The sequence below is a fragment of the Mauremys mutica genome, chromosome 5, assembly GCF_020497125.1.
Source record: "Mauremys mutica isolate MM-2020 ecotype Southern chromosome 5, ASM2049712v1, whole genome shotgun sequence".
NCBI lineage: Eukaryota > Metazoa > Chordata > Testudines > Geoemydidae > Mauremys > Mauremys mutica.
In genome coordinates, this window is record NC_059076.1 from 112921461 (window position 1) to 112948201 (window position 26741).

General features: G+C 43.7%; 1 protein-coding gene across 6 annotated transcripts in view; it reads left to right on the forward strand.

Moving 5' to 3' along the window:
- The window catches only part of FAM184B (family with sequence similarity 184 member B), an 88151-nt gene that overhangs the window by 56515 nt on the left and 4895 nt on the right, over positions 1 to 26741 (forward strand). For 4 of the 6 annotated variants that reach the window (XM_045017302.1, XM_045017304.1, XM_045017307.1 and 1 more), the window contains 8 exons: positions 3180 to 3266; positions 11957 to 12063; positions 12744 to 12876; positions 14579 to 14791; positions 16468 to 16621; positions 19129 to 19241; positions 21168 to 21349; positions 25607 to 25753. In XM_045017302.1, coding sequence (XP_044873237.1) covers positions 3180 to 3266; positions 11957 to 12063; positions 12744 to 12876; positions 14579 to 14791; positions 16468 to 16621; positions 19129 to 19241; positions 21168 to 21349; positions 25607 to 25753 — 1136 coding nt within the window. The remainder of the gene's footprint in view (positions 1 to 3179; positions 3267 to 11956; positions 12064 to 12743; positions 12877 to 14578; positions 14792 to 16467; positions 16622 to 19128; positions 19242 to 21167; positions 21350 to 25606; positions 25754 to 26741) is intronic. The other 2 variants (XM_045017303.1, XM_045017305.1) reach the window with 2 other exon arrangements.

Genomic DNA, 26741 nt, shown 5'->3' on the forward strand with positions numbered 1-26741 from the left:
GCACAAAGGGGTTCCCGAATCCTTGTTCGAGGTACCTGAGGTGCTACCAGAGTACACATAATAATAATGGCAATGTGGTAACCCATCTTGGTTTCCCCTTTTAGGAATTGCCCTGAGTATTGATGGGGCGAACCTGTAACCTTAAATGAACCTGAAATAACTTTGGAGCCAGCAAAACAACATCACATGGTAACACTGTGTCACTATGTTATGATGTTTTGTCTAACATGGTGCCATTTCGAAGCAATATCATCATCATGATATTGAGTGAGTGAAATGTTGCAACATCATGGTGCCCAAATTTGCCTCACTGACAGGGATGAAAGTAACTTAAAATTCTTACCTGGCCCCCGGAAGGGGTGGGGCCTCAGCCAGAAGGGGCGGAGCTGGGAGGGTTCAGCCTCCTCCAGCCAGCCCTTCAGCGTTGCCTGGCCCACGTCGCCCAGGGCTCCAGTGGTGATTTAAAAGGGCCTGGGGCTCTAACGGCTGCTGCAGTAGCAGCGGCCGGGAGCCCTGGGCCCTTTTAAATCGCCGGGGGGGGGGGGGGGACAGTGACATTAAAGCCCTGCCAGCAGGGCCGCCAATGGGGGGGAGGGGCGAATGGGTCAGCGATGTCAAAGCATTGCCATGGCAGCACTTTAACATCGTCTGTGAACGGGCCCGTACCAACAGCCACTTCTTACCGGTACACCGTACCAGCCCGTACTGGCCCACTTTCACCTCTGCTCACTGAACACATTCTCAAATGTGGCAATTCTAATCATTCTAATCAGAAGGCAGCTTTAAGTCTTCCAAATGAATGCAGCCCCTTACAATAGGGATAGCAGCAAGAACATCAAATTTTCTCTATAATCAGGTAGCTAGAACAATAAACCAAATGCTTCTCTTTGATTCCAAGAGCAGAGCTCAGTCCCGATCAAGGGCAGCTCTATGTTTTTTGCCACCCCAAGCACGGCAGTCAGGCAGCCTTCGGCGGCGGTGGCTCTGCGGGTGATCTGCTGGTCCTGCGCCTTCGGCGTACCTGTCACCGAATTGCTGCCAAACCCGCAGGACCGGCAGACGTCCCACAGAAACGCCACCTCCCGCAGAAACGCCCTCACGGCGACTGGCATGCCACCCCCCACCCCCGGCTTGCCGCCCCAAGCATGCTGGAGCCACCCCTGGTCCCGATATTTCACTCTTCTTACAGGCACCAGAGAGAAGAAGGTCCAGAAATTAGGGCTTTAGCTAGGATTTAGGAGACCCAAGTTCAATTTTCTACTCCACCACAGACTTCCTGTATGATCTTGGGCAAATTGATTAATCTCTCTGTGTCTCAGTTCATCATCTGTAAAATGGGGATAATAGTACTTTCCTCCTTCACAGGAGTGTTGTGAGGATAAGTACATTAAAGATTGTGAGATGTTATGATAAGGTGATGGGGACCATATAAGCCACTTAGAAAGATACAAATCTTTCACTGATGTCTAGCTGTCTAATTTATCCATACAAGGCATTTCTAATGCCTCCAAAACCTTTGTATATAGGGATATCCACATGTATAGAGAGAGCAGAATATGGATTGAAAGAAATAAACCCATTTTTCCCAACAAAGAGATCCTAGTTATGGTTAGAAAAGTGAAATATTTTTAAAGTTTTATAATTCATATTTTTTCTATACCACACTGGATGTTTTATCAGTCATTTTCTCTTTTTTGCGGGGGGTAGCGGGAAAAGATTGGGAGACAAAGTCAGCTGTTCTTAGAAGGCCAAGTGCAAGTATACTGTGAGAAAAAGACCTTAATATTGGTGAAAAAATGATATTAATAAAACTATTTTGTGAGGTCATTGGCTAGGCCATTACAAAGTTGTCTGTGTCTGTATGGAATATTAAGATATATAACTACAAGTATGTTACAGCCAGGATGTTTGAAAATGTAGCAGTACATATTATGATTAGCTAGTTATGACACAAAATATTCAAGCTAATCAAAGAAATTCCATGAGGTTTCTATCACCATGGAGACAAGCCAAATATCAGGAAGTTACCCCTCCTTAGTCAGAAAACCGTGTTCATTACCCCTAAGTGTCTCATCTAGACCCAAACACCTCCCGCTTATATAAATATCGGTTTGATACAAATGTTATCCTTATTTCAAGACAAACAATGTAAACCATTCACGTTTTAGGAAGAGACCTGCTTGTGAAATGGAATGTAGGGTTGAATTATCAGAGCAATAAATCTAGGGCTAACATGGGCTTTTTCATCCTCCAAAGAGAAACTTCTAAGTAAATCCACACAACAAAGTCTATAAATATCTTTCATGAAATGAATTTTTTAATTACCTTAAAATCGTCATTCAGAAAAGTTTATAGGAGACATATGTGTACTTGGAAATGTTTTAAACCTTTTGTTTATTTCTTAAATGAAATGTCAAACAACTTTGTGAAATGCATGTTTGCAAATATGTTAGCTAAATGCAAAGCTCCTAATATCATAGCTATATAAATGGCAAAATGCTTTATGTACTCACATGGGATCTAGTGACCTTGCTTATCTTATTAATAATGTAAGAAGACATTTAAGTGTAGAATATTTATATTAATGGGGAATTAACTAATTCCTCGCAGTGGTCAAACAACTCCCTCAGGAAGACACAAAGAATCATCTCTCCAAAAATTGTTATAAAGAATTAATAACTCATTAAATAACTATTTAAGCAAAAGGCTTTCTGCTAATTATTTAATTTTAAAAAACTGTTTTGAGAGCCAAACACTTGTATATAAAGAATAGGAGTGTTTGGACTCTTTAAAAATGGAATTTCATTTCCTGACAAACTCTAATAAAATGGAAGAAATATCTCAGAAAGTGAACTGAATAAAAAGAGAGAGTTAAAACTAACTTTAAACGTTGTCTGATGCTGTCCTGCCACAAGAAGAACAAAGGCAATTAGACGGGTATTCAGGAGCTATAGGTGTCACCTAAGTCAATCCTGAAGGCATGGAGCCAGTGAAAGAGTGACAGCAACCAACTTTGAATCTAAACAAACCTGGAAGAGGTGTGTTTTCCTACAATTTCATGGAATTAGGAAGGAGAAGAGTATAAAAAACTCTGAAGTGAACACCTCTCTCACACACACCCTCTCTGCTACTGTCCATACAGCAAACACTCCATAACTTATCCTGTCAATCTCTACAAGCAGGCTACCAGAGACACACAAGAAAAACAGAAGACTCAGGAAGAGAACAAGCCAAGGAAAACCTCCCCAAGAGTTGAATGTGGATTGGTGAGAAAAAGACACTGCCAAGGGATTAGATTTAAAAACTCTTGTAATGATTTTATTGGAATATTGAAATTCAATTGTAACTTTAAAATATGAACAGTTTCTCTGGTTAATTACCAGATGGTTAGACTATGTATTCCTGGAGAGGAGACAAGGGCTAAACATTGGTAAACCAAGAAATAGTGGGACTTAATTGGATTTTAGATTCTTTATATTGGTTAACTGGCCTAATTTAAGGTGACTCTTTAAAAGGCTTCTTCTAAGTAACTCTCTTTGATTTCATAGTATTTAGTTAAGTTTGCTTACTTTCTCATGTATAAACTTGCTGGTTATTATTATTAACTAAACAGGATCTACCTGCTTATAAACAAATTATTTTGTCCAACTATAGGCAGTTCAAGTATGAATGAATTTACAATAATTTTGGGAAATGAAACAATATACTTTGGGATTAATTTACCAGATGAAGAACACCTAAGAGTCGAGTTCACTCTCAGTGATATTGCTGCCAAAACTCTGCACAGAGAGGCACACAGATGTGATTGTAATGGAAGTAACCAGTTCATTATTTGTATTGTTTTGCTTAATGTTTTCTTTGCCTTTTTTAAATAATAAAATAGCCATTGCTAATAATTGTGATTATTTTGCCTTGTCTCAATTACAGTGTCCCTTAAAAGAACCCCTGTGACTAAAGTAGTGGGAGTCGCACCCCTGAGTTGACAGTAAGAGGAACAATTAGTAAGAGCTGGCCTACCATTTCTTGTTTCTCTAAATTTAAAATTACTTGGTATCCCACAATTTAAAATTACCCTCTTTACTCCGCAACACTATTGAAATTTGAAAATAATTCAGCAGCACATAGTAAACATATTGCTATTTGCTGTTGGAGCTGTGGAAAAGGGATTTGATGCATCTTTAGGTCCCTTAACACAAAGTCTTGTTGGATGGAAGTGTATGAATTATGGTATTAGGTCTACAACAGGCTGTGCTTTCAGGCTGAGACTTTGTTTTGCAGTAGGATGGTATAAAATACAAAGTCACACAAGCTGTTGCTGTTATTATTTTCTATTAACGCTAAATAAAATGAGTCAGATATTCAGCTGATGTAAATTAGCATAGCTCTATTGACTTTCAGTAGAGCTATGCCAATTTAAACCACCTGAGGGTCTGGCCAGATATTTGGAAGCAATGCAATGCAATGCAATGCAAGACTGCAAAAAGGCTGAATGTAGCAAAATGATCGGGAGAGAGGGCATGCATTGGTGAATCTTGAAACCCCTTTTCATGGCTTGAAAGATAAGAAAAAGAAGTTTAGTGGGATGTAGCCTTTATTCTGGACCTCTGTCTAAGATATTAGAAATAGTGGGGTGCATAACGTATTCCTAAGAAGAAATATTATGGTTTGTATGCCTATCCTATTTGTATAGCTCCTACTCCCAACTCCCTTTCTACAAAATAAAATATTTGAAATAGGAAATCCTTTTTCCATCCAATTTCCTCTTCATCCATTATTCTCTGTGACCCTGCAGATTTACGGCTCAATCTGTTCCTAGTCAGTGTGAACTTAATATTACCAGTATTTTGAACCATTAGTTCCCCTCTTATAGCTTTCTAACCTGGTAAGCCCAGTTGGAGTTCAGATGTCCCTCTTCTTTTCTTCATACTTATTTGATTCACAAAAGGAAAAAGCACCCTGGGTTTTTTAATTGGAAAATACAAAACCTGAATCTGAACACCTCATTTGAAAATTATACGTTGATGCTTCCTCACAGTGGTATTTGGGCCCAGAAAAAGAAATACGCTGTGGAGTAAATTAATGTTAATACGTGTTATGCCTATCCCTTCCCCCCATCCGGCCCCTCCCACTCCCCACCTCCTGACTGCCCCCTCAGAACCTCCGAGCCATCCAACCCCCCCTGCTTCTTGTCCCTTGATCACTTCCTCATGGGACCCCCACCCCTAACCGCCCCCCTGGATCCCCCACTCCCTATCCAACCCCCACTGCTCCCTGTTCCTTGACTCCCCTGACCCCTATCCACACCCCCACGCCCCTGACAGGCCCCCCCAGGACTCCCACGCCTATCCAACCTCCCTCTGCTCCCTGTCCCCTGACTGCCCCCTGGGATCCTCTGCCCCTTATCCAACCCTGCTGCTCCCCGCCCCCTTACGATGCTGCTAGCCACACCGCTGCACTGCCCAGCCGGAGCTAGCCACACTGCTGCGCTGCCCAGCAGGAGCTCGCAGCCCCGCCACCCAGAGCGCTGGTGGCACAGCAAGCTGAGGCTGTGGGGGAGAGGGGACAGCAGGGGAGGGGCCAGGGGCTAGCCTCCCCAGCTGGGAGCTCATGGGCTGGGCAGGACGATCCCGTGGGCTAGATGTGGCCGGCAGGCCATAGTTTGCCCACCTCTGTAATATACCATTGACTATGGATATGTCTACATTGAGAGTTTACCCATGTCTTGGCTCATATGCATTTGTCCACATGTCAGTCAAGCCTGCTGCCAGTCCACACTGCAGAGATGCACATGTGCCATACCCTATGTAGCTGTGTCCAGAATGACACTATAGCTACTTATTCCAACCCTGTATTCATAGGTGTTTATCCCATAGTCCTTGGTGTCCTCTCCACATGGAGCTGCTCCAGTGCTAGAACTTGTCTGTTCTTCCTCATCGCCTGTATGGAAGTGCTTTCAGGTTGCGATACCGTAAATCAATTCTGGCTGTGCAACCTGCTCAAATTCTGTCTGTTCCAGCCCGGGGACAAGCTGTGGATTTGATTGATCAGCTGCCCCTGCTTGCTGGTGAATGGTTTATGCAGTGGAGTAGACATTCGGCAGGACACTTTATGGCATTTCATGAACAGTTTCATAAACACCAATGTTGGTAGCAATGGCAAAGTGCCTGACATGAGGGTTTTCAGGAGCTCTAGACACTACCTGTTGGGAGAAGCTGGGACCTTACTTCCTCCTAATGATATCATTATCAATGGCGTGTTGTTGCCTACCATTATTTTGGGGGACCTGATCCTAACATGGCTCATGAAACCATACTCAGACTACACTGGACCCACAGAAGCAGGTTCAGTTACATGCCTCAGAAGTTGTAGGATGGTTGTGGAGTGTGCCTTTGACAGGATAAAGGTCAGATGGTGCAATTTACTGACCTCTTTGGATGCCCTTGTGGTCAATGCCAGTCATGTGATAGCAGTCTGCTGTGCTCTCCACAACATCTGCAAGGTGAACATTTTTATGGAATGGATGCAAGGCAAGACATCATTGGTCAGGGACAATCACCAATAGTGGCTCTAACTTTTATTTGAGGCGGGTGAACCACTGGAGAACATAAATATTTTTGAAATACTACAGTGGAAAAAAGTGCTGTTCTAGTGGTGGGATCCCATCAACTTATGCAAGGGAGATTTTTAGAAAACTGGCATGGAACTGCATATCCATTGAGCAGAGAGGCTTAGTGAACTACCAGCATGGTCCAAGAAAATTTTCTCTTCCCAGAAATCTGAGAAATCATCTGGAATTTTTATTCCATGAAAAGTTTTCAGACATCAAGGTCCCAGAGGGGAATGAAATCAGGATGACAATTAATCAAAGTTTGCATTATGAGGCGCACCTCTAATGACCGGTGGCTGAAGCAGTCTAGGCAGAAGTCAATTGTGCACAGGTTGTCAGGCAGCCGGGAGGTCAATCCATATAAGAGGCTGTCCAGGGCAATGGTCAGATTTCTCGCAGGGGTCAATAGCTGGAAGATCCAATCCAAGGGACTGAGTCAGCGGATTAGGGATGCTAGGGTAAGATCAGGTGAGGCAGCAGGGCAACAAGGTAGGTCAGGCAAAGCAGCAAGGCAGTCGAGGCAGCAACCAGCAGGTAATTGTCTGTTGCTCAGACATCTTCCTCTTCCTGTTGGGGCCTCTGTATAGTTCAGATACCCAATGGAGTGCTGCCTGTCCAGCAATCAGGGACCTGTAGTTGCTATGGGTCTGTAGGCCTTGAGCAGTACGGTTATTGGTCAGGAATGGCATTTCAGTGCCCTACTGTGGCACAGCAGCTAAGGATGATGCCAGTGTGCCTAGGTTCAATACTGGGGTCCTTAGGTAATCCCCATCAGGGCACCAAAGGAACAGGCTTGTCTGGATGGACTCTGTGGAAGGCTCTGGCTTTTTCTGGAGGGTGCACATGATGGTATGGTTCCCAAGACCGCTCTTCCAGCCTGTACACTTCCCAGTCAACAAGGTACCATATCTTTCCTCTTCATATCTGTGAGTCTAAGTTTTTTGTGGACCAGGTATTCACCTTGGACTTGGACTGGTGGAGGGGGAAGTTGTTTTCATTGGGGAAAAGATTGTTGGAGAAGAGTTTAAGGAGGGTGACATGGAATACAGGTTGCACCTTAAGAAATCGAAGAAGTTGAAGTTTGAAGGTTACTTGGTTTATCTGCCTGCAGATCTGGTAGGGACCTAGGTACTGGTGGTCCAGTTTACGAATGGGTCTGCCTGTCTTGAGGCACTTGGCCAATTTCCAGGGACTAGAGCATGCACTGCTTCATTAAACCCCAGAACTTGCTATTGGTCCTGTTGTAGCACTCAGGTAAGGTACTGTGAGTTTGGCTCCTGACAGCAATGTGGGCTGTGGGGCTGCAGGAGATGTTCCCTCTTGCAGTCTCGTGAGCTGTTCTTGAAGGGTTCTGCGCAAAGTTAGTCCGTTGTAAAGCTTGGTTTTCCACCTGCAGGCAAGTGGTCTGCTCCTGGAGGCTCAGCATCCCCTGTGGCTCTGTACCTGTGAGTTCTATACCCTTTTTGGGTAGAACAATCCTCGGTGGAGACCAGCATGGTCTGAGCAAACTGTAATGCCTGGTGGCCGAGGCAGCTAAGAGGCAGTCCAGAGCAGTAGTCGAGTGTGCACAGGTTGTTGGGTAGCTGGAAGGTCAATCAGTATCAGAGGCAGTCTGGGGAAATGGCTGGAGTTCTCACAGAGGTCAGTTATCAAAAGGTGCAATCCAAGGGGCTGGGTCAGTGGGTTGGGGAGGTGAGGTGGGCAAGGTTTCAGGGCAACAAAGTAGGGTCAGGCAGGAACCAGTAGGCAATAGTCTGTTGCTCAGACAGCTTCCTTTTCCTGTTGGGTTCTTTATGTAGTCCAGGTACCCAATGGAGTGCTGCCTGTCCATCCTATCAGGAGCCTGGGGAGTGGTTGCTGTGGGTCTGTAGGCCTTTAGCACTAACTCTACCTGCTGCATGAGCAATCATCTGAAATGGCCTATTCAGAAAGTCCAGAAGAATAAAAATGGATTTGCAATGGACATACCATCACCACAACGTGGGACAAATGTTGTCTAGCCAAAGAATGCAAATGTAACGTTGCCAGGATGAATGAATGACAGTCACAAAGAACTTTACCACTTTTTGAAGCCCCACCGATGTATATGTGCTACCCTAGGGGACAGCAATGTGGTAGCCAAAGTACATGTCTGTACCAATAACAGGATGAATGAACTAAAGCAATGACAGTTACAATTAACTTTGCCAGTTTCTGCAGCCAAATAGGCTTGTAAGCAGTAGTTGATGGGAAAACCAAGGAATATAGCCACATTACATAGTCAATCCTGGCTTTACAAAAAGCATTACTGGCAAAATTCTGCATTCATGCCTGCTAGGCCATGAATCCTGTACCCTTATAGGAAGGCTTAATTGGATACAATGTATGAAACAGAGTGTTGAGTTTACATAATTGTTTCATTTTTTCCCCTGCTGCTTGGCATCCATCTTGGGTAGTTTGTGGGGTGGGGGTGGCCGGGAATTCTTTATGGGTGGCTGTAGTTAACCAGCTGCCACCCAGGATAAACAGTATTTTGTGGTGTTTATTTTTTTTTCCACCTGGCATCCATCTTGGGTAGCTCATGGCAGGGCAGGGGCAGTTTGTACGGAATGTCCCATAGAGGAGTCGAAGTATAGTACGCACCACCCAAGATAAACACTTGTCCTCCTGGAATCTAGCATCTTCCTGCATGAAAAAAATTATTTGTCATATCCCCAAATCCTGCCCTAATATACCGAAGAAGAAGTACTTGGCAATAATAATAGAAAACTTGATGACTGGTGCTTACCAGGCTGTGGCTCAGGGCCCCAGCTCTGCACTCTGTCTCCCTAAACAGGACTGTCTGCTAACCCGTCCTGCTGGGGGTCCTGACTGGGAGCACCAAGTTCTATGGGCAGCTCCTGTCACGCCTGCCTCTCCTTCCTCCTGGCTCACAACAAGCCCCTCTGCAATCAGGAGGAAATCATGTCAGATGCTGTGTTCAGTGCTTGAGCCGGTGCCAAGCACCATGCTGAGCTCTCTATAGCAGGGGCATGTGTGGGGCATGTGACCAGTCTGGCGGTTGGAGAACTTTGCCTTGCAATATACGGACTTGAGGTGTTTAATCTGCTTCCAGAATGATACCGCTGTCCGGTGGATGCCCTGCTCAGCTAGCCTCTGAAATCTTTTCGTTGAGATGAATATTATGCAAGCTCCTACTAAAGTCATGGCTCTGGATCACCAGGCAGCACCTGGTGTGGTGCTCCTGGCAGCTTGCATCATGCTAAGGTTCAGCCACTTTGAGATGGCCAGGCAGGAATCTGAGTTGTCAGCACAATCTCCATGCACAAAACACACCCACATCACAAAGTGGGTGAGTACTTACGTGGGTCAGATGGTGACACACACTCTTACCCACACCCTCAAATGAGTATGCTTCCTCATGACCTCCATAGCTCACAAGTCACAATAAATGTGTTGGTTTCATCCTTACACACACACACACACACACACGCGCGCGGCTTGTAGGATCAGGCCCTCAGTCCTGAGCTGAAGTTCTGAAATGCAGCTTTTTGCCCCAAGTGTCCTATTTTTTTTAGTCAGATTTTGTGATTTGGAATCTCTTATGTCAAAAGGTGGTTTTTTGGACTACGCTCTTTATCTGCTCACATTATGCATGCTGTTTTTACTTCTGCTTACAAATGAACAGACAGACGTATCCTTTGATGTGGTGCATTAAATTTACATTTGATCTTAATGAGTACATATTTTACTGGGATAAATGAACCTGAATGCTTATTCCTATCAGTCTTTTTTTAGTCTGCTCAAAATAGCTTTTATATAATTTTGCCAGTAGATGGCACTAAATGTACTGTAGATTAACTAAGTGCACAGTGTTTATTCCTGCCAGAGTGATTTTAACTGCACACACACAACTTGTGCTTCTTGCCATAATGGCACAAGGACACTAGATGTAATTAGTTTAGTTTCTATATACATTAAGTAACAAGTCTCGGTATAACTAATATTGTGTGATTTTTTGTTGTTGTGTGTGATGCGTGCACCTGTCCGTTAGCCATTAGACTGAGTCTACCATCTGACTTTGCATAGGCCACCCCAGTGGTTCATATAGACTGTCAGATTGTAACTTTCTTTCGCTACTGACCGCAGCTTGATTTGACCTGTCAAACTATGTGAAAAGTTCCAATATCCACATCCAGCCCCTGATCTAATCCACACATCCCCCAGCCCCTCACAATGAATATTTGAAAGAGACCTGGCCACACATCAGAGACTTGAATTTGTTTCCAACTTTCTCTATGCATGTAATGAATGGTGAGTAGGGAAGTCTGATATATATAAAAATCATCAGGGTTGATTCAATTTCCCTGTTAGATAAACTTTCTGTCCTTGGCAGCCCTGCTAGAGAGCTTTTTTTTTTAGCAAGGCTTACAGCTGCTTGCAGCCTTCTATTGTGTCTTAAGTACAAACACTGTAATGCAGCCCTGGACACAAATGGCCATGTTCCCCAGCTAAACTGCTACACATGCAGCATCAGTGATCACAGTCCAAAAAGTGGACTTCTACTGCTTGAGCTAAAAGAGTATCCCCACTATCTGTACTACTGCTAGGACTTCAGGCCATTTGAGGGGCAGCAAATGTATGATCAGAATTGATAATATATCCAGCAAGGGCAGTGGGACAAATTCACACACGCCACTATATTATATATTCTTCTCTCACCCTTGCCCTGTTAAACCAAGCCCAAAGGAGAATCAGATGCAACAGTTGTGTGCGAAGCGGCCATAGGCAACTGGTTCCTGAATGGTGGATTTGAGCTCCTGTGAGCTTCATGCACTCCAGGACAACAGCACCTAAGTGGAGGGAATACAGTGTTCTGGTTTGCACTTATGAGCACCAATGCCGTATCGATGAACTGACTGGAATGTCAGACTTAGTCCCTCTTGTGGCCAGCCTATACAGCATATAAAATATCTAACCAGGGGAGAGATATGCCTCAGGTGCTAGAGACCTGTGTTGTTGGAACAGCAGGCTCTGAGTTTTGCCCCCAGCGTTGCAAATTCACTGCCACAGCAGATTCATTACCGCATGCTTCATGTGATCATCACATACAAAGGAACAAAGACTATCCTGCTTTCATTTTACTCAAAGCCATAAGCAATACCAGCCCCACCACTACCAGCCCTGCCATTTATATGCAAAGTTCCTTCCTGTCCTCCTTTGATTGTTTTGCAGAGGAAATAAATTTGAAAAAAAATAATTACAAATAGCAAATTAAAGTAACTTTACAATAGAAATAAAGAGCTTGTGTTTAAGCTGAAAGTGTCTCTAACAGCAAGCTTCATACTCGCCTTTTTCTTTTACTCCCAGGATCCGTTTCTGCAGCAGAAAGACAGGTCTAAACCACAGAGAGAAAGGGGCAAAGGCCAAGAGCCCTTAAGAGCACAGACAGGGACCAGAAATGAAGCCAAGCCACGGTACAGTGCAATCAGAGGGCTCCAGTTATAAAGTGACTTGGAATTTAGGTTTTACTTGGAGTATGTTAATGGAGACAGTAGAGGGGAGTATCCTGAGACCCTGGGAGCTACATCCCTTCAGAGGTTTGGAGCGGTTGTGTGCTGAACCTGGGAAGGATAAGGGCACACTGAGTACTTCAGGGATGGGCTATGTGTGTCTGTGAATGGGAAGAGGTCAAGTAAATCCACTGGGAAAGTGCTCAGCCCCTGGAGAAGGGCAGCAGGCATGCTCAGCCCTGGCAGGAAGGACTAAGCACCTAGAGAGAGGGAGCACAGTGAGACCCTGGGAGAAACTCTGCATGGAAGCTGTCCTGTGGAGTGAGGGAGTGGCCTTGCATTGCTCAGTAGCACCTCCCTCTGGCCATTGCAGTCATGAATGAGTGCTGCGAGTGCAAAGCAACTGTAGACTATAAGCAGCTAATAAAGCTTTTCCACTTGACAAGTAATTGTAATTAGCTGATGTAAACCTAGAAAAGCCAGACCACAGGGAAGAAGAGTAAAATGAGCATGCAGTAGTATGGAGAAAGGCAATAATATGACCAGTCTGGAAATGTGTTGATCATATTAAGTAAATTACAGGGATATGGATTTGTTGGCCTGCGAGGCTCTCCCTTTAACAACATGGGCTCTGTTTCTTTAAGGCTGGAAAACGCACGTGCCCCCAGAAGGGAAGACAGGCAGCCTTCTCTTACTTCTTTACAGAAAGAGAAGGCAAAAGAAGCAAAGGTTTTGCAGGAGGAATGGCACAACCAAAAGACTGATTTACAAGCTCAGGTACAGTGACAAAACTCTTAGTGACATTACATGGTAGATGTGCTCCTTGGCTTGTGAGACATCTGCAGCAGTGAATTTTGTCATGGTAGCTTTTCAGAAAAAATCTGTTGCTAGTTATTTAGAAAATGTAGCACTAAAAAAGAAGGGGAATGAACATACAATAAATGGCCCCATTGCCCCCAAAAGAGAGAGCTGTAATTCTAGTTACTCATATGGTAAATATTATTTCTTCTGTATTTATTCGTTAGGGTGAGAGAGGGAAAGCACACAACATAAGTCAGAGGAATAAATACCAGGGAGGGAGAGGAATTATTTAAGCTCAGTACCAATGTGGACACAAGAACAAATGGATATAAACTGGATATCAGGAAGTTTAGACTTGAAATTAGATGAAGGTTTCTAACCATCAGAGGAGTGAAGTTCTACAACAGCCTTCCAAGGGGAGTAGTGGGGGCAAAAGACATATCTGGCTTCAAGACTAAGCTTGATAAGTTTATAGAGGGGATGGTATAATGGGATAGCCTAATTTTGGCAATTAATTCGTCTTTGACTACTAGCGGTAAATGTGCCCAATGGTCTGTGATGGGATGTTAGATGGGATGGGATCTGAGTTACTACAGAGAATTCTTTCCTGGGTGTCTGGCTGGGGAGTCTTGCCCACATGCTCAGGGTTTAACTGATCGCCATATTTGGGGTCAGGAAGGAATTTTCCTCCAGGGCAGATTGGCAGAAGCTCTGGGGGTTTTTCACCTTCCTCTGCAGCATTGGGCACGGGTCACTTGCTGGAAGATTCTCTGCACCTTGAAGTCTTTAGACCATGATCTGAGGACTTCAATGGCTCAGACACAGGTTAGGGGTTTGTTGCAGGAGTGGGTGGGTGAGATTCTGTGGCCTGCGTTGTGCAGGAGGTCAGACTAGATGATCATAATGGTCCTTTCTGATCTTAAAGTCTATGATTCTATAAGTCTAGGATGTGATGCACAGAACTCTCATTACCACTAATGGGAGTTTTGCACTAAACTCTTTATCTACCATTTTGTCAGTGGACCCTTCGATGTCACAACTCAAATGCCACTCAATTAACTGTGCTCTTGAACCTGCTCTTTGAATTGTGCCCTTCATTACTATGCAGCCTGGACAATGGGCTACCCACATGAGTGGGAGATGATTTGGAAAGATAAGAGATCAAAGCTCTGATGCTTTATTTTTGTTAGTAAATTACTTGATGCAGTCTAACCAGATGGTTGGTGGGAAAAGGATGGTAGTGTTTCATTATATTCTTTCTGGGAGGGTATTAGCATCCCTGCAGATCCCAGAGAATTGCTCCATTTCCCACCAATCTAACACTTCCATCCTCAAGGTGTTCTGTGGCATCCATCATTCTTCAAGCTGGCCATGATTTTCAGAGCTAGATAAACCAGCAGGATCATCGTTGAGAGAAATAAGGGGCTCTCTCCCACCAGGAAATGAATGTCCTGTTGTTTTCATAGAGCATTACATGTTCATAAAATATAGTAAAACTGAACACACTTTCTTCAGATGAGTCTGTTTTGATGCTGCGAAGCAGTTGAGTGCAGCGGTTTGTATAGTATATAGCACAGTGGGGGGTCCTGACTAGGGTTTGTAAGTGCTGTAGTAATACAAATAATAATTGATAAGGCTAACAGCTAACCACAGCCTACTAATTGTACCATTGTTGAAGGTTGCTCAGCTGAAGCAAACTTTAGACCAGCAAGCAAATAACTTCAAAGAATCTCTGAAGGAGCAGACTCTACAGTCCAGCAAAGAGAAAGAGACGCTTTTGCAGGATCTTCAAGACACCATTCAACAAAGCCAGAATGTTAAAGCACAGCTGGAGGCATCACATCAGAGAGCTATACAAATGTTAGAGAAAAGCAAAAATCAGGAACTCAAGGTAGTTTTGTACTGACATTGATGCTGTATATTTTTATTTTCTTACTTGGTTCAGACTTAAATCATCTCAGGGTAACTATAAGTGGAGAGATGGTTCTCTAAATTAAGGTATTTCCAGTTATCCTAAAGATAGGTCAATATTATTTCAAGTAACAGGCTACCCTGCTGTTTTGATCACTCTCGGCCCTGCTCTTGTGCTATATTTCTTTATGTCAGTGCTTGACTATAGATCACACTGTGAATGAAATGTTTTGATAGGAATTATCTGAGCCTGGCCTCAAGAATAAGAGGAAATTCCTAAGAAATATATATTTTAAGCATATTGTTAATAGGACTCTGACTTTTTCAGGTTCATCCATAACCCATTTCTACATAGAATACTTATTTACAGTATAATAAACTGATTTTTTAAATAATGTATTCAGATTGAAGAAAGTATAAAAAAATCAATTGTACAAGTGTAAAAAACACTGCTTTTAAATGCTTATGTAGATTTACCTCATTGACAAAATAATAATCAAAGTTCATACTGTGTATTGTCCTAAAAGGAGGTTTCCATTCAAGAAAAAGGTAAATTTTAAAATATCCAGGTGATTGTGACATTGACTTCATATCCACATTGCACACCTATGGTAAATTACCTTTTCTAGTTATAGAGTAAAACCTCAGAGTTACAAACACTGTGGGAATGGAGGTTGTTTGTAACTCTGAAATGTTCATAACTCTGAACAAAATGTTATGGTTGTTCTTTCAAAAGTTTATAACTGAACATGAACTTAATATAGCTTTGAAACTTACTATGTAGAAGAAAAATGCTGCTTTTAACCATCTTAATTTAAATCAAACAAGCACAGAAAGATCACAGAAAGAGTTCCCTAACTTTGTCAATTTTTAAAAAACTTTCTCTTTATATTTTTAGTAGTTTATGTTTAACACAGTACTGTACTGTACTATATATATATATTGGTCTCTGCTACTGCCTGATTGCGAATTTCCAGTTCTAAATGAGGTGTGTGGTTGACTAGTCAGTTCATAACTCTGGTGTTCATAACGCTAGTGTTCGTAACTCTGAGGTTCTACTATACATGGTATAACCATCCCAGGAGGAATTTAACTTAGACCATTTGTTTACAGCTTCTGCCTTGAACACTTGGAAAACCACAATGAAGTCAGTCAGGTGGTACAAATCTAATTTAGGGGAGCATTCGGCCCTCAGAATGTCCCAATCACCATATCCTGCCATATCCTGCAGGCTAGACTCAGTCAAAATTTCACTGACAAGGGCATGTTTATTTTGTCCAAATATGGACCAAATGCAGGTTTTGGCCAATATATACTAATAACCAATAATGCTGAGGCCTTACTGGAAGCTGAAGAAAAATTACCATTCTAATGACTAATAGTTCAGTCTTCAACATTTGTGTTTCACAGTTGATACAAACATTGAGAACCTCTCAAATTCTACTATAAGAAGTCTGGAAAACTTCTTCTGTTCCTTTGTTGCCTGGTTTGATGTTTTCTTGAGTCTTCTGCTAATCTTGTGTTAATGAAATATCAACATTTGGTGATGTTGCAAATTAAATATGCTGTGCATATGAAGGGTCTGATTCACCTTGCATTAAAGCTGGAGCAGCAAAGTGGTGAATTAGGCCCTATATATATTTACCTTGCTTGCAGGAGGCAGAAGAACATTTGAAGAAAAAATATGATGACCACATCAAAATCCAACATCAGTCTCACAGATTGGAAATACAGGCTTTGGAAGAGAAGGCAAAGAAAGAATTACAGGGTGAACTTGAACGGATACAAAAACAACAAGCTGCATTGATAGGTATAATGAGTGATGTGTCACACAGAGCTACCTACTTTATTATCATTTGAGAAATGCTCTGGTCATTCCGTGCCCTGCAAACCCAGCTCTTTGTCAGCTCCTGCTGTATTTCCCAAAGTCTTAGTCATACATGCTTATTGTTAACTTAGCTCCTAGTTGTCAGTGGCCTGTTTAACAAAGCTGCTTTTGCAGACACAGCAAATCAGTACATGATAGCTGGAAATCTGTGGGATTTTCTGTTTCTTTTACATCAGGAATGATCAGCTGTGGGCCAAGTGTGTCCCACTGAGTTCTATGATGCTGCCAATGGCAGCCTTCATCATACTACTGTGATCTGCAAATATCTCAGCCTAAAATGCTCAGGTCTAGATGCAGCATTGTGTGCTGGGACCTGTAGTCTCTTTGCACTACACCTGAAAGCTGAGAGGCTTCAGTTTGCTCCACTTTCTGCAAATTAAACACATCCCCCAGTAGGGAGACCAGAGGGCAAGTGTATATTATAGAGCTATACCTATCTCTAGAGCTGGAAGGGACCCTGAAAGGTCATCAAGTCCAGCCCCTTGCCTTTATTAGAAGGACCAAGTACTGATTTTGCCCCAGATCCCTAAGTGGCCTCCGCAAGGATTGAACTTAGAACCCGGGGTTTAGCAGGCCAATGCTCAAACCACTGCACTATCCCTCCCTCCTAAAAAGTGTAAAAAATCGGGATGGAGGGTAAGAGGTGCCTATATAAGAAAAAGCCCCAAATATTGGGACTGTCTCTATAAAATTGAGACATCTGGTCACCCTATCCCCCAGGTTCATGGCAAATTGCCAGCACAGCCCTCACTTGAGTAAAGTCTGAACACTCCTGATTACACTTAAGTCTTTTCTTTTGCAATTGCTTCAGTCTTGATTGTTTCTAGCCAGTGTGATTTACCTGGTACTGGGTCATAAGTGAAGTGTTTGGGTTTTTTTTTCATCTGGCAAGAAAGTGGGGGAAAAGTGAGGCTGAATGATGCAAATGTTATCATTTTAAAAAAGCAATACTCGTGGGGCGCATACTATTGTAATTACCATTAAGTTGTTTGTCATGTGAAATCATAAGAAAAATCAATATATTTCATTGTATACTAAAATGATTTAGACCCATTTAATAATAACTAACTAGTAGCCTAAAGCCATTAAAAAATGGACACTCCACTACACTGGACATACGGGTGGAAATTCACCCTTCTGCTGAGGGCCACCAGGGCCGGCTCCAGGCACTAGCGAAGAAAGCAGGTGCTTGGGGAGGCCAATGGAAAGGGGTGGCACGTCCAGGTCTTCGGCGGCAATTCGGCGGCGGGTCCCTCAGTGCCTCTCGGAGTGAAGGACTTGGCACCGAATTGCTGACGAAGAATGAAGTGGCGCGGTAGAGTTGCCGCCAAAGTGCCACCGATCACAGCTTTATCTTTTTTTTTTTTCCTGCCGCTTCGCCGCTTGGGGTGGCAAAAGAGCTGGAGCCAGCCCTGAGGACCACCGTAGGCCTGCACATCTCTAAGTCCCAAACTACAGGTGGGACAAAGGTCTCCTGCTGGCCCTCTGTAAAGTGATGAATCTCACCCAGAGGTGAAAGAGGAGTAGCAGAAAAAGTGAAGCCTGTAGGAGTATTCACATGCTAGGAGTTAAGCACAGGCTTTGCTGAACAAGGGCCAAAAAGAGGAACCAACCTATGTGAAGTTAAAAACTACTTATTCATTTGCAGAAATATGAAAAAAAAGTGGTGTTAGAAAATCAACTTTTCACTTGATGCTGGTAGCTGGCTGTACAGAAAAGAGAAGCTGGGAAGTCAGAAATGTGTGAAGGAACCTTATGTGAGATTCTAGTTTGGTTACTAAGGAGGTGTTAAATTCATAAAAAAAAGGATAGTTCAGTGGTTTGAGCACTGGCCTGCTAAATCCAGGGTTGTGAGTTCACTACTTGAGGGGGCCACATAGGGATCTGGGGCAAAATCAGTACTTTTAAAGTCCCTTCCAGCTCTATGAGATAGGTGTATATCTCCATATTAATACCATTCCCTAGGAAGTGTTTTGGACTATTCAACCTGTGCAAGGCTAGGACTATAATGTGGTTTAAAAGAGAACTAGATAAATTCATGGAGATTAAGTTCATTAATGACTGTTAGCCAGGATAGGTAAGGAATGGTGTCCCTAGCCTCTGTTTGTCAGAGGGTGGAGATGGATGGCAGGAGAGAGATCACTTGATCATTACCTGTTAGGTTCACTCCCTCTGGGGCACCTGGCATTGGCCACTAGAAGACAGGATATTGGGCTGGATGGACCTTTGGTCTGACCCAGTATGGCCATCCTTATATTCCTGCTCTTTCCAATCTTATTCAGTGGACAGAATGGTGGCACAATTGAGTGTCAAGGCAAAACTTAATGCTTTAACTTCACCTCCTACTGCAAAAGTAGATGTGTGCAGTGCCCTATGTCTGCCCTCTTACCTCCTTCACTCCCTGATAAGTCTTTTGTTATTGTTGCTAGAAACTCTGAGGATGGAGCTGTCGGAGCAATACGCATCCTGCACCAATCACAAAAAGCAAATGGAAGAACTCCAGACGGAGCTGAAGAATGTGAGAGCACTGAAGAAGCAACAGGCAAGCTTCCAATTTTTACTTCATCAGTGTTACTGATCAGATGGTAAAACTCTGTTTTAGGTTTTAAATGGCACTATTCCTGTTTAGAAACAGACGGGGTCTCCTTCCTTTGAGTCACAGTCCAAAGGCATTAGCATTGTTTATCAGCATTTTGGTGGGCAGATTTGTATTTCATGTGGCATTTTGAGAATATGATCTACAACAAAAATAAACATTCAACGAAATGATCAGTAATTTCAACATTCATTGTATATGTCCGCGGCAATGGGGATCTTACCGCACTCACATTTGATATTGGAAATCCACCAACCCTTATCAGGGATTAATTGAATAGGAATGCTATCAGCCCATGAAAAGTACAGCATTCTGTCTAGGAGTCTGTGTAGCTTTCCTCCATATTCAATGGGAAACTTATAAAGGGAGTCTGTCCCCATTCCAGTGTTTGGTATTGTACAGCATTTCATGTGTTTAAAAGTACTTGCTCCTTGTTCTTCCTTATATACAATGTGCCCCACATTTTCAAAAATTTTGTGCCTAACAATAGGCACCTAAAATAAGTGGCCTGATTTGTAGAGGTGCAGCGCAGGCAAGAGTACCATTGATTTTAATGACTGCTGCAGGTGCTCAGCACCTCTAAAATTTAGGACAATTATTGAGGTTTATTGTTAGGTGTCTAACTGTAGATTTAGGAACCTAACTTTAAGCATCTTGGTTTGAAAACTTGGACTTGTGTGTGCATGTGTGAAATTTTAGTGGGGAATGTGTGTGTCTGTACTACATAAGATGAATACATATATATTTTAGAACCCAATTCCTTGATTATATATTAGCCAGTTAATTTCTCATTATATTCAGTTACTTTATAGACTCTTCATGCCATGAAGCTTCCTGGCACCTTTAAAAAGATCCTGACCACTAAAGTTTGTTCATTGAAAGTATTCCTAAAATCTGTTTGAATGTATTCTGCTGTTTTGACTCGTATCCTTAAACTTTCATTGATGTTGGTGGTGGTTGTAGTGGTGTTTTATTTCTGGCAGTTTGCTAGGAACGGAGAAAACAGTCCTGAATGACCATATTTGAAAGTGACACGATAACACCTTGTAGCGGTGTGGCCACCCTGCTCCTGCCCGGAGGGGTTAAAACAGCCCTGGAGAGGGCTGCAGAGGGGAAAAGAGAGGCTGATTGGGGAAGCAGCCACAGGTGAGGCCATGCCCCAATCAGGCCACGGCTGGCCCTATAAGAGGGCTGAGGACCAGAGGCAGAAACACACACTCTCTCGCTTCCTGAGAGAGACAGACCTGGCTGCCTGGGAGCTGAGGAGGGTACCTGAGGTGGAGCAGTGCTGGGGAAGGGCGGAGGGAGCTGGGGAGTTGCAGCCAGGAAAAACCCCAGACCGCAGGCCTTCCCAAAAGGGCCAGATAGGTACTGGGGCTGCAGAGGGGCAGCCCAGGAATAGGCAAAGGCAGCTGGTCCAACCCCCCTTGCCGATGATGAGTGGTTTACAGACTGCCGTCTGCCCCAGTGAGTGGGGGCTAGATGGTGACTGGCAGTAGCCACTGAGGCAAGGAGGTTGGGGGATCCCCTGGGAGGGGAGACCCAGAGACAGAGGGGTTACTGCTGGGGGAAGAACCCTGGTATACAAGGGCACAGGGGTTTGGGAGGGACACAGCATCAGCCAGCAGAGGATGTTCCAGAGCTGAAAAAGAACTAATTCCCTGGACAACCAGCAAGAGGTGCTGTGCCAGTGAGTCATTGCCCTGCCATACACCTGTGCTACATAAACCATGCTGTACATCATAAACTTTGTGTTTGAGTTGCTTTATTCACAATCGAATCTCTCGATCCTGATAACCAGTTGCAATCCTGTGAGAACCTCTGAATATTTAACTAGCAGATACAAATAGCAAATTTTGGACTTTTTCTTAGGAAGGAAGTAACCAAAACCAGATTACATTTCTTAATGAGGAACTAGAGAAATGTCAGAATGAGATTGCTGGGCTCAAGAAAGAGAATTCGCTTCTAAAGAACACAATGGAGCTGCTCAGTCCAGAGATGGACTTACAGAAGCAAAAGTCTACACAGCTTCAGGACAAGGAGAAGCAACACAGGTCTGCCTTATATTATTGCCCTTCACAGGTGCCTCACAGAGGGTCAGCATATTGCTAATATCAATATTCCTCCAAATGCTGTGAGAGATCTGAATTTATCCTTCCTAAAGAGAATTATATTTTAGGCTTGGAGCTTTTCAGAAGCAGTCTTCACTTTTTGCAGTCCCTAACAGTGCAGCCAGCATTCCCCTTCCCGGCTGCATTGAAAATATTGATGTTTACTGCTCCATCCATCTAAATACATGACATAGAAATGTGTCCTTTGTAGCCACCCAGGAGTGATCCAGGGAACGCTACTTACTTTCAAATTATAATGAACTAAAGGTTGACCAGTCCAAAACTTCCCCCAGGCCCTAAACACTAAATTCATTGTAAATGTCTGACTGAGAACTAGTATCCGCCTTCCAAAATAAGGGCTTCCCACAGAGTTAAAAAACAATCTCTGCTCCTCCGCTAGTAACCAGCCAAGTGTTTAGACATCCCAGGGATTGCTTTTGAATGATACTTGCAGTGATCCCTGCATATATGGGGCTCAGTTATGGTTGAGAGGTCCAGGACTACACTGGGGAGGGGAAGTGGCAGTAACTATTGGCATTGTGCCTGTAGAGGTCAAGAGCAGACATTATGCCTCCTGGGCGGAGGGGAGGAGCACACACACTGGTGAAGATGGCAACGCTGCATGATTGGAAAATGTGTAGAGTGTGTTCCCTAAACATTGCCATAAGCTAGTGTGCAGGGGCAACAGGGCACAGGATCATGGCCCAGCCAGAGGTGTCCCACTGGGGCACTGGATACTGCTGCAGTGCTTGCAGTCTCACTCCCTTTGCACGCAAGGGCTGTAGGCTATCTCCTGCTCTAGAGCATAAGGGTTTCCCTGGGCTGGTGCAGCCATTGTTTGTTTGGCTCATAGTTTGTAAAGTGTTTTGAATGCTTTGGGATCTTTGGAGGAAGAGCATCACTCAGCATTGCTAGTGTTGCAATGAAAATGAGGAGAGATTGAGGGATCTAGAGTCACATTTTCAGAAAGCTTCTCCACTGGTATAGAATGCTTGTCCATAATTACTCAATTTGTATGACAGTTGGGCACCAGCCACCGGACACGCCCTTTAAAAATCTGGCTAGGATAGTCTAGAAAGAGAACTCAGGGAACATATAGAGAAACTCATTACCTTCAGGAGTGCCTGAGTAACTCTGTTGGCTTTTACCAGTCAGTAACTAATTAATGAATGGGAATGAATCCTCCTCTTATACCATTTTGGAAGTTACCTGAAGGTGACTTTAAACTAAGTCAAGTATTAAAAAGAACTGGAGACTTTGCAACAAGATCAACAGAAAGAAATGCAAACCACAGAGTCTAATTTCAACAGCGTTTCCAGTTACCTTGGAGGTATTTAGAACCTGTGTTCATGAAGGAAATAAATCTTCACAATCTGATAAGATGATAGGAAAAAGGCACAACGACCTGAGGCTAAAAAAGGAGAAATGCAGGATAGACACTAGGGGAAATGTTTGAGGTGTAAAAATTATCAACAGCAAAAGTATCTGGGTATTAGGCTAAGGCAGGGGTCGGCAACCAGTGGCTCGCGGCTCGCCAGGGTAAGCACCCTGGCGGGCCGGCCCGGTTTGTTTATCTGCCGCGTCGGCAAGTTCGGCCGATCGCGGCTCCCACTGGCCGCGGTTTGCGGTCCCAGGCCAATGCGGGAGGCAGGAAGCCGCGGCCAGAACATCCCTCGGCTCGCGCCGTTTCCTGCCTCCCGCATTGGCCTGGGACCGCGAACCGCGGCCAGTGGGAGCCGCGATCGGCCGAACTTGCCGACGCGGCAGATAAACAAACCGGGCCGGCCCGCCAGGGTGCTTACCCTGGCGAGCCGCGAGCCACCGGTTGCCGACCCCTGGGCTAAGGGAAGTATATCAAGTGGTCTCATTACAGTAGCAGAGTGCAAGGAGTAAGAAGAGTAAGAGGGGAGTAAGAGGAGTAAGAGGGGAGACCCAAATTGCTGGTCATAATACCAGTTATTTAATTTCAACCTCTTGCTTGTCTGAGCCATTCTATGAGTTAGCAATTGGTAGCATGGCATGAGGTACAATGCATGTGCCAGCAATCACAGGCATCCTGGATTTTCTTTTTGCAGATCACACATTGGAGGAGCTGGGATCTGAAGCCCTTGTTTGGGACGGATAGTAATAATATTTTAAAATTTAAGGTGCCGTATGTTCATGTAAATTTGATACTATTCCTTTCAGGGCATTGACTCTCCCTTCTTTAAGTTGTTTTTCAGTTAGAAGCTCCGACTGATGACCATTGTAGCCTGCAGTCCTGTCTCTCATAAGTTGGGGGTGGAAGCACAGAACAGGCCCACCACAAAGAGGAGAGAGATTTGTATACACCTGGTTATTATAACTGCTGTTATTGAAAGTTTTAATTGCTAAGCAGCAGAGCAAATTCTCCTAGAACTGGGGTAATGAAATAAGATTTTTTAGCTCACAGTTGTCACCAAGTGAGGGGCTGTGTGTGAGGGGATCAGATAAACATATGACAGTCTGTCGTGCTCAGCGGGATCATTTATAGCATTAGTGACATTTATAGTATTAGTCCCATAATCTTGATGTCAAACCAAGTGTAAAGTATTTCTCATGCGGTACCATGGTCAAATTAAATGCAGTATCAAAGAGCATCAGCTTAAATTCCCAGATTCCCTCAAACAACTAAACATAAATTCTGTTAACAGGGAATTCACATAATATATTACTGTCACTTTCAACCTCAAGATTGACCGTTGTCCTTGGTGTTTCTCTGATGCTTCAAGCCAGTTACAGCCAGAATGCCAACAGCATCATGTTGGCCAGGACTCCTTTGAACACAAATGCAACTTGGACGAGACTCAAATCCTGTAACCCAAAGGAGCATTTGCCTCTTCTCAGAGCAGCTTGCATCCCCATTCCCTGGAGAGTCACGCAGTGGGGTCCAGCTTTAACTTCCAGTGGAAGCTCCTGTAGTCTTACCTATAGTTATGGGTTCCTTTTACTAATTACCCAACCCAAGGAGAGGGTTTACACCTACTGTAATCTGTGAGAGTTCAGCCCCAATATCGACTACAGTAGAGAGGTTTTCAATAGAAGAGGGACCCCATGGTGCACCACATAGACTATACAGTGCTCTTTCTGTAATAACTGGTTGGTTAATAAAAGTAAACAGCAACATGCACCCTGCAATCTGGTAAAGGAGAGAGAGGCCATACAGAACGCATAGTATTTGCATTATCCACACCGTGCCTTGCGAAAAACAAGAAATGTTAGTCATCATCCTCACCACCAGTGGTTGTGAATCTGGTGTCTCCCCAAGGTACAAAGGCCAGCATACAACTTTTGTAAAGTGTCACACTGACACCCAGTGGGGTTCACACATTTCTCCCCCTTTTCTTTATTTGAACTTCCATACTCCACTACTATTGGAGTGTCCTGTTTTTCATAGGCTAATTCATTAGTTCACTTTATACTCATTAACATTTATGTCACTTTATCACCATAGTAACAGGTGATTACCTTAAGGAAAAGCAGCAAAGAGTCCTGTGGCACCTTATAGACTAACAGATGTATTGCAGCATGAGCTTTCGTGGGTGAATACCCACTTCGTCGGATGCATCCCACTTGCATCCGACGAAGTGGGTATTCACCCACGAAAGCTCAAGCTCCAATACGTCTGTTAGTTTATAAGGTGCCACAGGACTCTTTTCTGCTTTTACAGATCCAGACTAACACGGCTACCCCTCTAATACTTGATACCTTAAGGAAGTCTCTTAACATTTCATCCCAGCTGCCAACAATCATCTTGTGATTTCTTCTGATCTGTTGTTATCCAAACTCAGCAGTTATTTTCAAAACATCAGCATATTTCACACAAACACAAGCTCAGCAAGTTGATTATTACCGTACGTAACTGTATTATAAAGATAATTTAGCATAATTTATCCTAAGACCTAATTTGACTAAGCTTAATATCTTACAAGCCTGAGGCACATAGGCCCTGTTTTATAACTTTAATTCATGTATTTCACCTCAAAAGATATCAGAAATATTTAGGCTATTATCCTTGGCTGAACTCCACAGGACTCCCATCAGTGGGTGCTGCGCATGAACTGTGCTGTGTTAACTTCATCCCGAGCCTAAAAAAAATCAGCGCTCTTAATAGTCTTTACCCATCAGTAACGAATGTTAAAACACTTGAGACTTACATAATTTTTAACACCATTTTGACAGGCTACTGGAAGAAGACCTCAAAGTCAAGCACCAAAAAGAACTGGACATCTTGAAACAAGAGCATCGTAAGGAAATCCAGAACATGATAGCTGATTTCAGCAGTGCTCAGGCTCATCTCCAAGCAAAGATTGTCTCCCTAGAAACCGAGTAAGTGATTTCAATAAGACACAGCTGCAGTAAAGATGTTTCACTATATCAGTGATAAGTATTAATTATTGTTAATTATTATTTTCATTACATATGGGTGGAATATTTTAAGTGTTGGAATAACAGTGTATTGTATAACTATTTCCCAGGCACTCAAACAAGGCACAAATATACGCTAATGAAGCATATATGCCTGACTGTGCAAATCTATACAAATATAATATCAGCACCAGTAAATTACACCATGCACTCTTGCACTTATGCATCTCATCAGTCTTACTAACTTTAAAATAATTTACATCATGGGACGATCCCATTGGCTCTGATCCTGCAAACACTTACACACATGCTTAACTTAACTTCAAGGGAACTACATACATGCGTAAAGTTAAGCATGTGTATAAGTATTTTTAAGATAGGGACCAAAGCGCGAATGACAGAGGATAAACCATGTAGTTGCTGAAGCTAGGTTAGTTCTAGGTTAGATTCAGGGGACTAGGAGTCAGGAGACCTGGATTCTGTTCCTGGCTCTGGGTCAAGGTGCTCACACTCTGTGCCTCAGTTTTCCCATTTCACAAATATGGGAAATATCCCTTGGTAAAGTGCTTTGCTAATTTAGAAGCCGGTTTAGAACCGGTTGTTAAAGGGGTGGGCAATTAGGAGACAGAGGTTTTTCTGTTGTTACGCTGGCCCGCGGGACCGTCCTATCCAGCCCGCCTGAGCTCCTGGCTGGGAAGGCTCCCCCAGCCCCTCCCCTGCCTTTCCCCCTCTCGCAGAGCCTCAGCATGCCACACTGCCGGCGCCAGCGCTCTGGACCGCTCCTGGGCAGCTCTGCAGCTCCTGCTGCTTTGAGCGGCATGGTAAGGGGGTGGGGCTGCGAGTGCCAGTGGGCCGCGCAGTATCCACACACGCTGCCCTGAGCAGCATGGTAAGGGGGCTGGGAGGAGGGGTTGGATAAGGGGCAGGGAGCAGTTGGAGGGGATGGAGG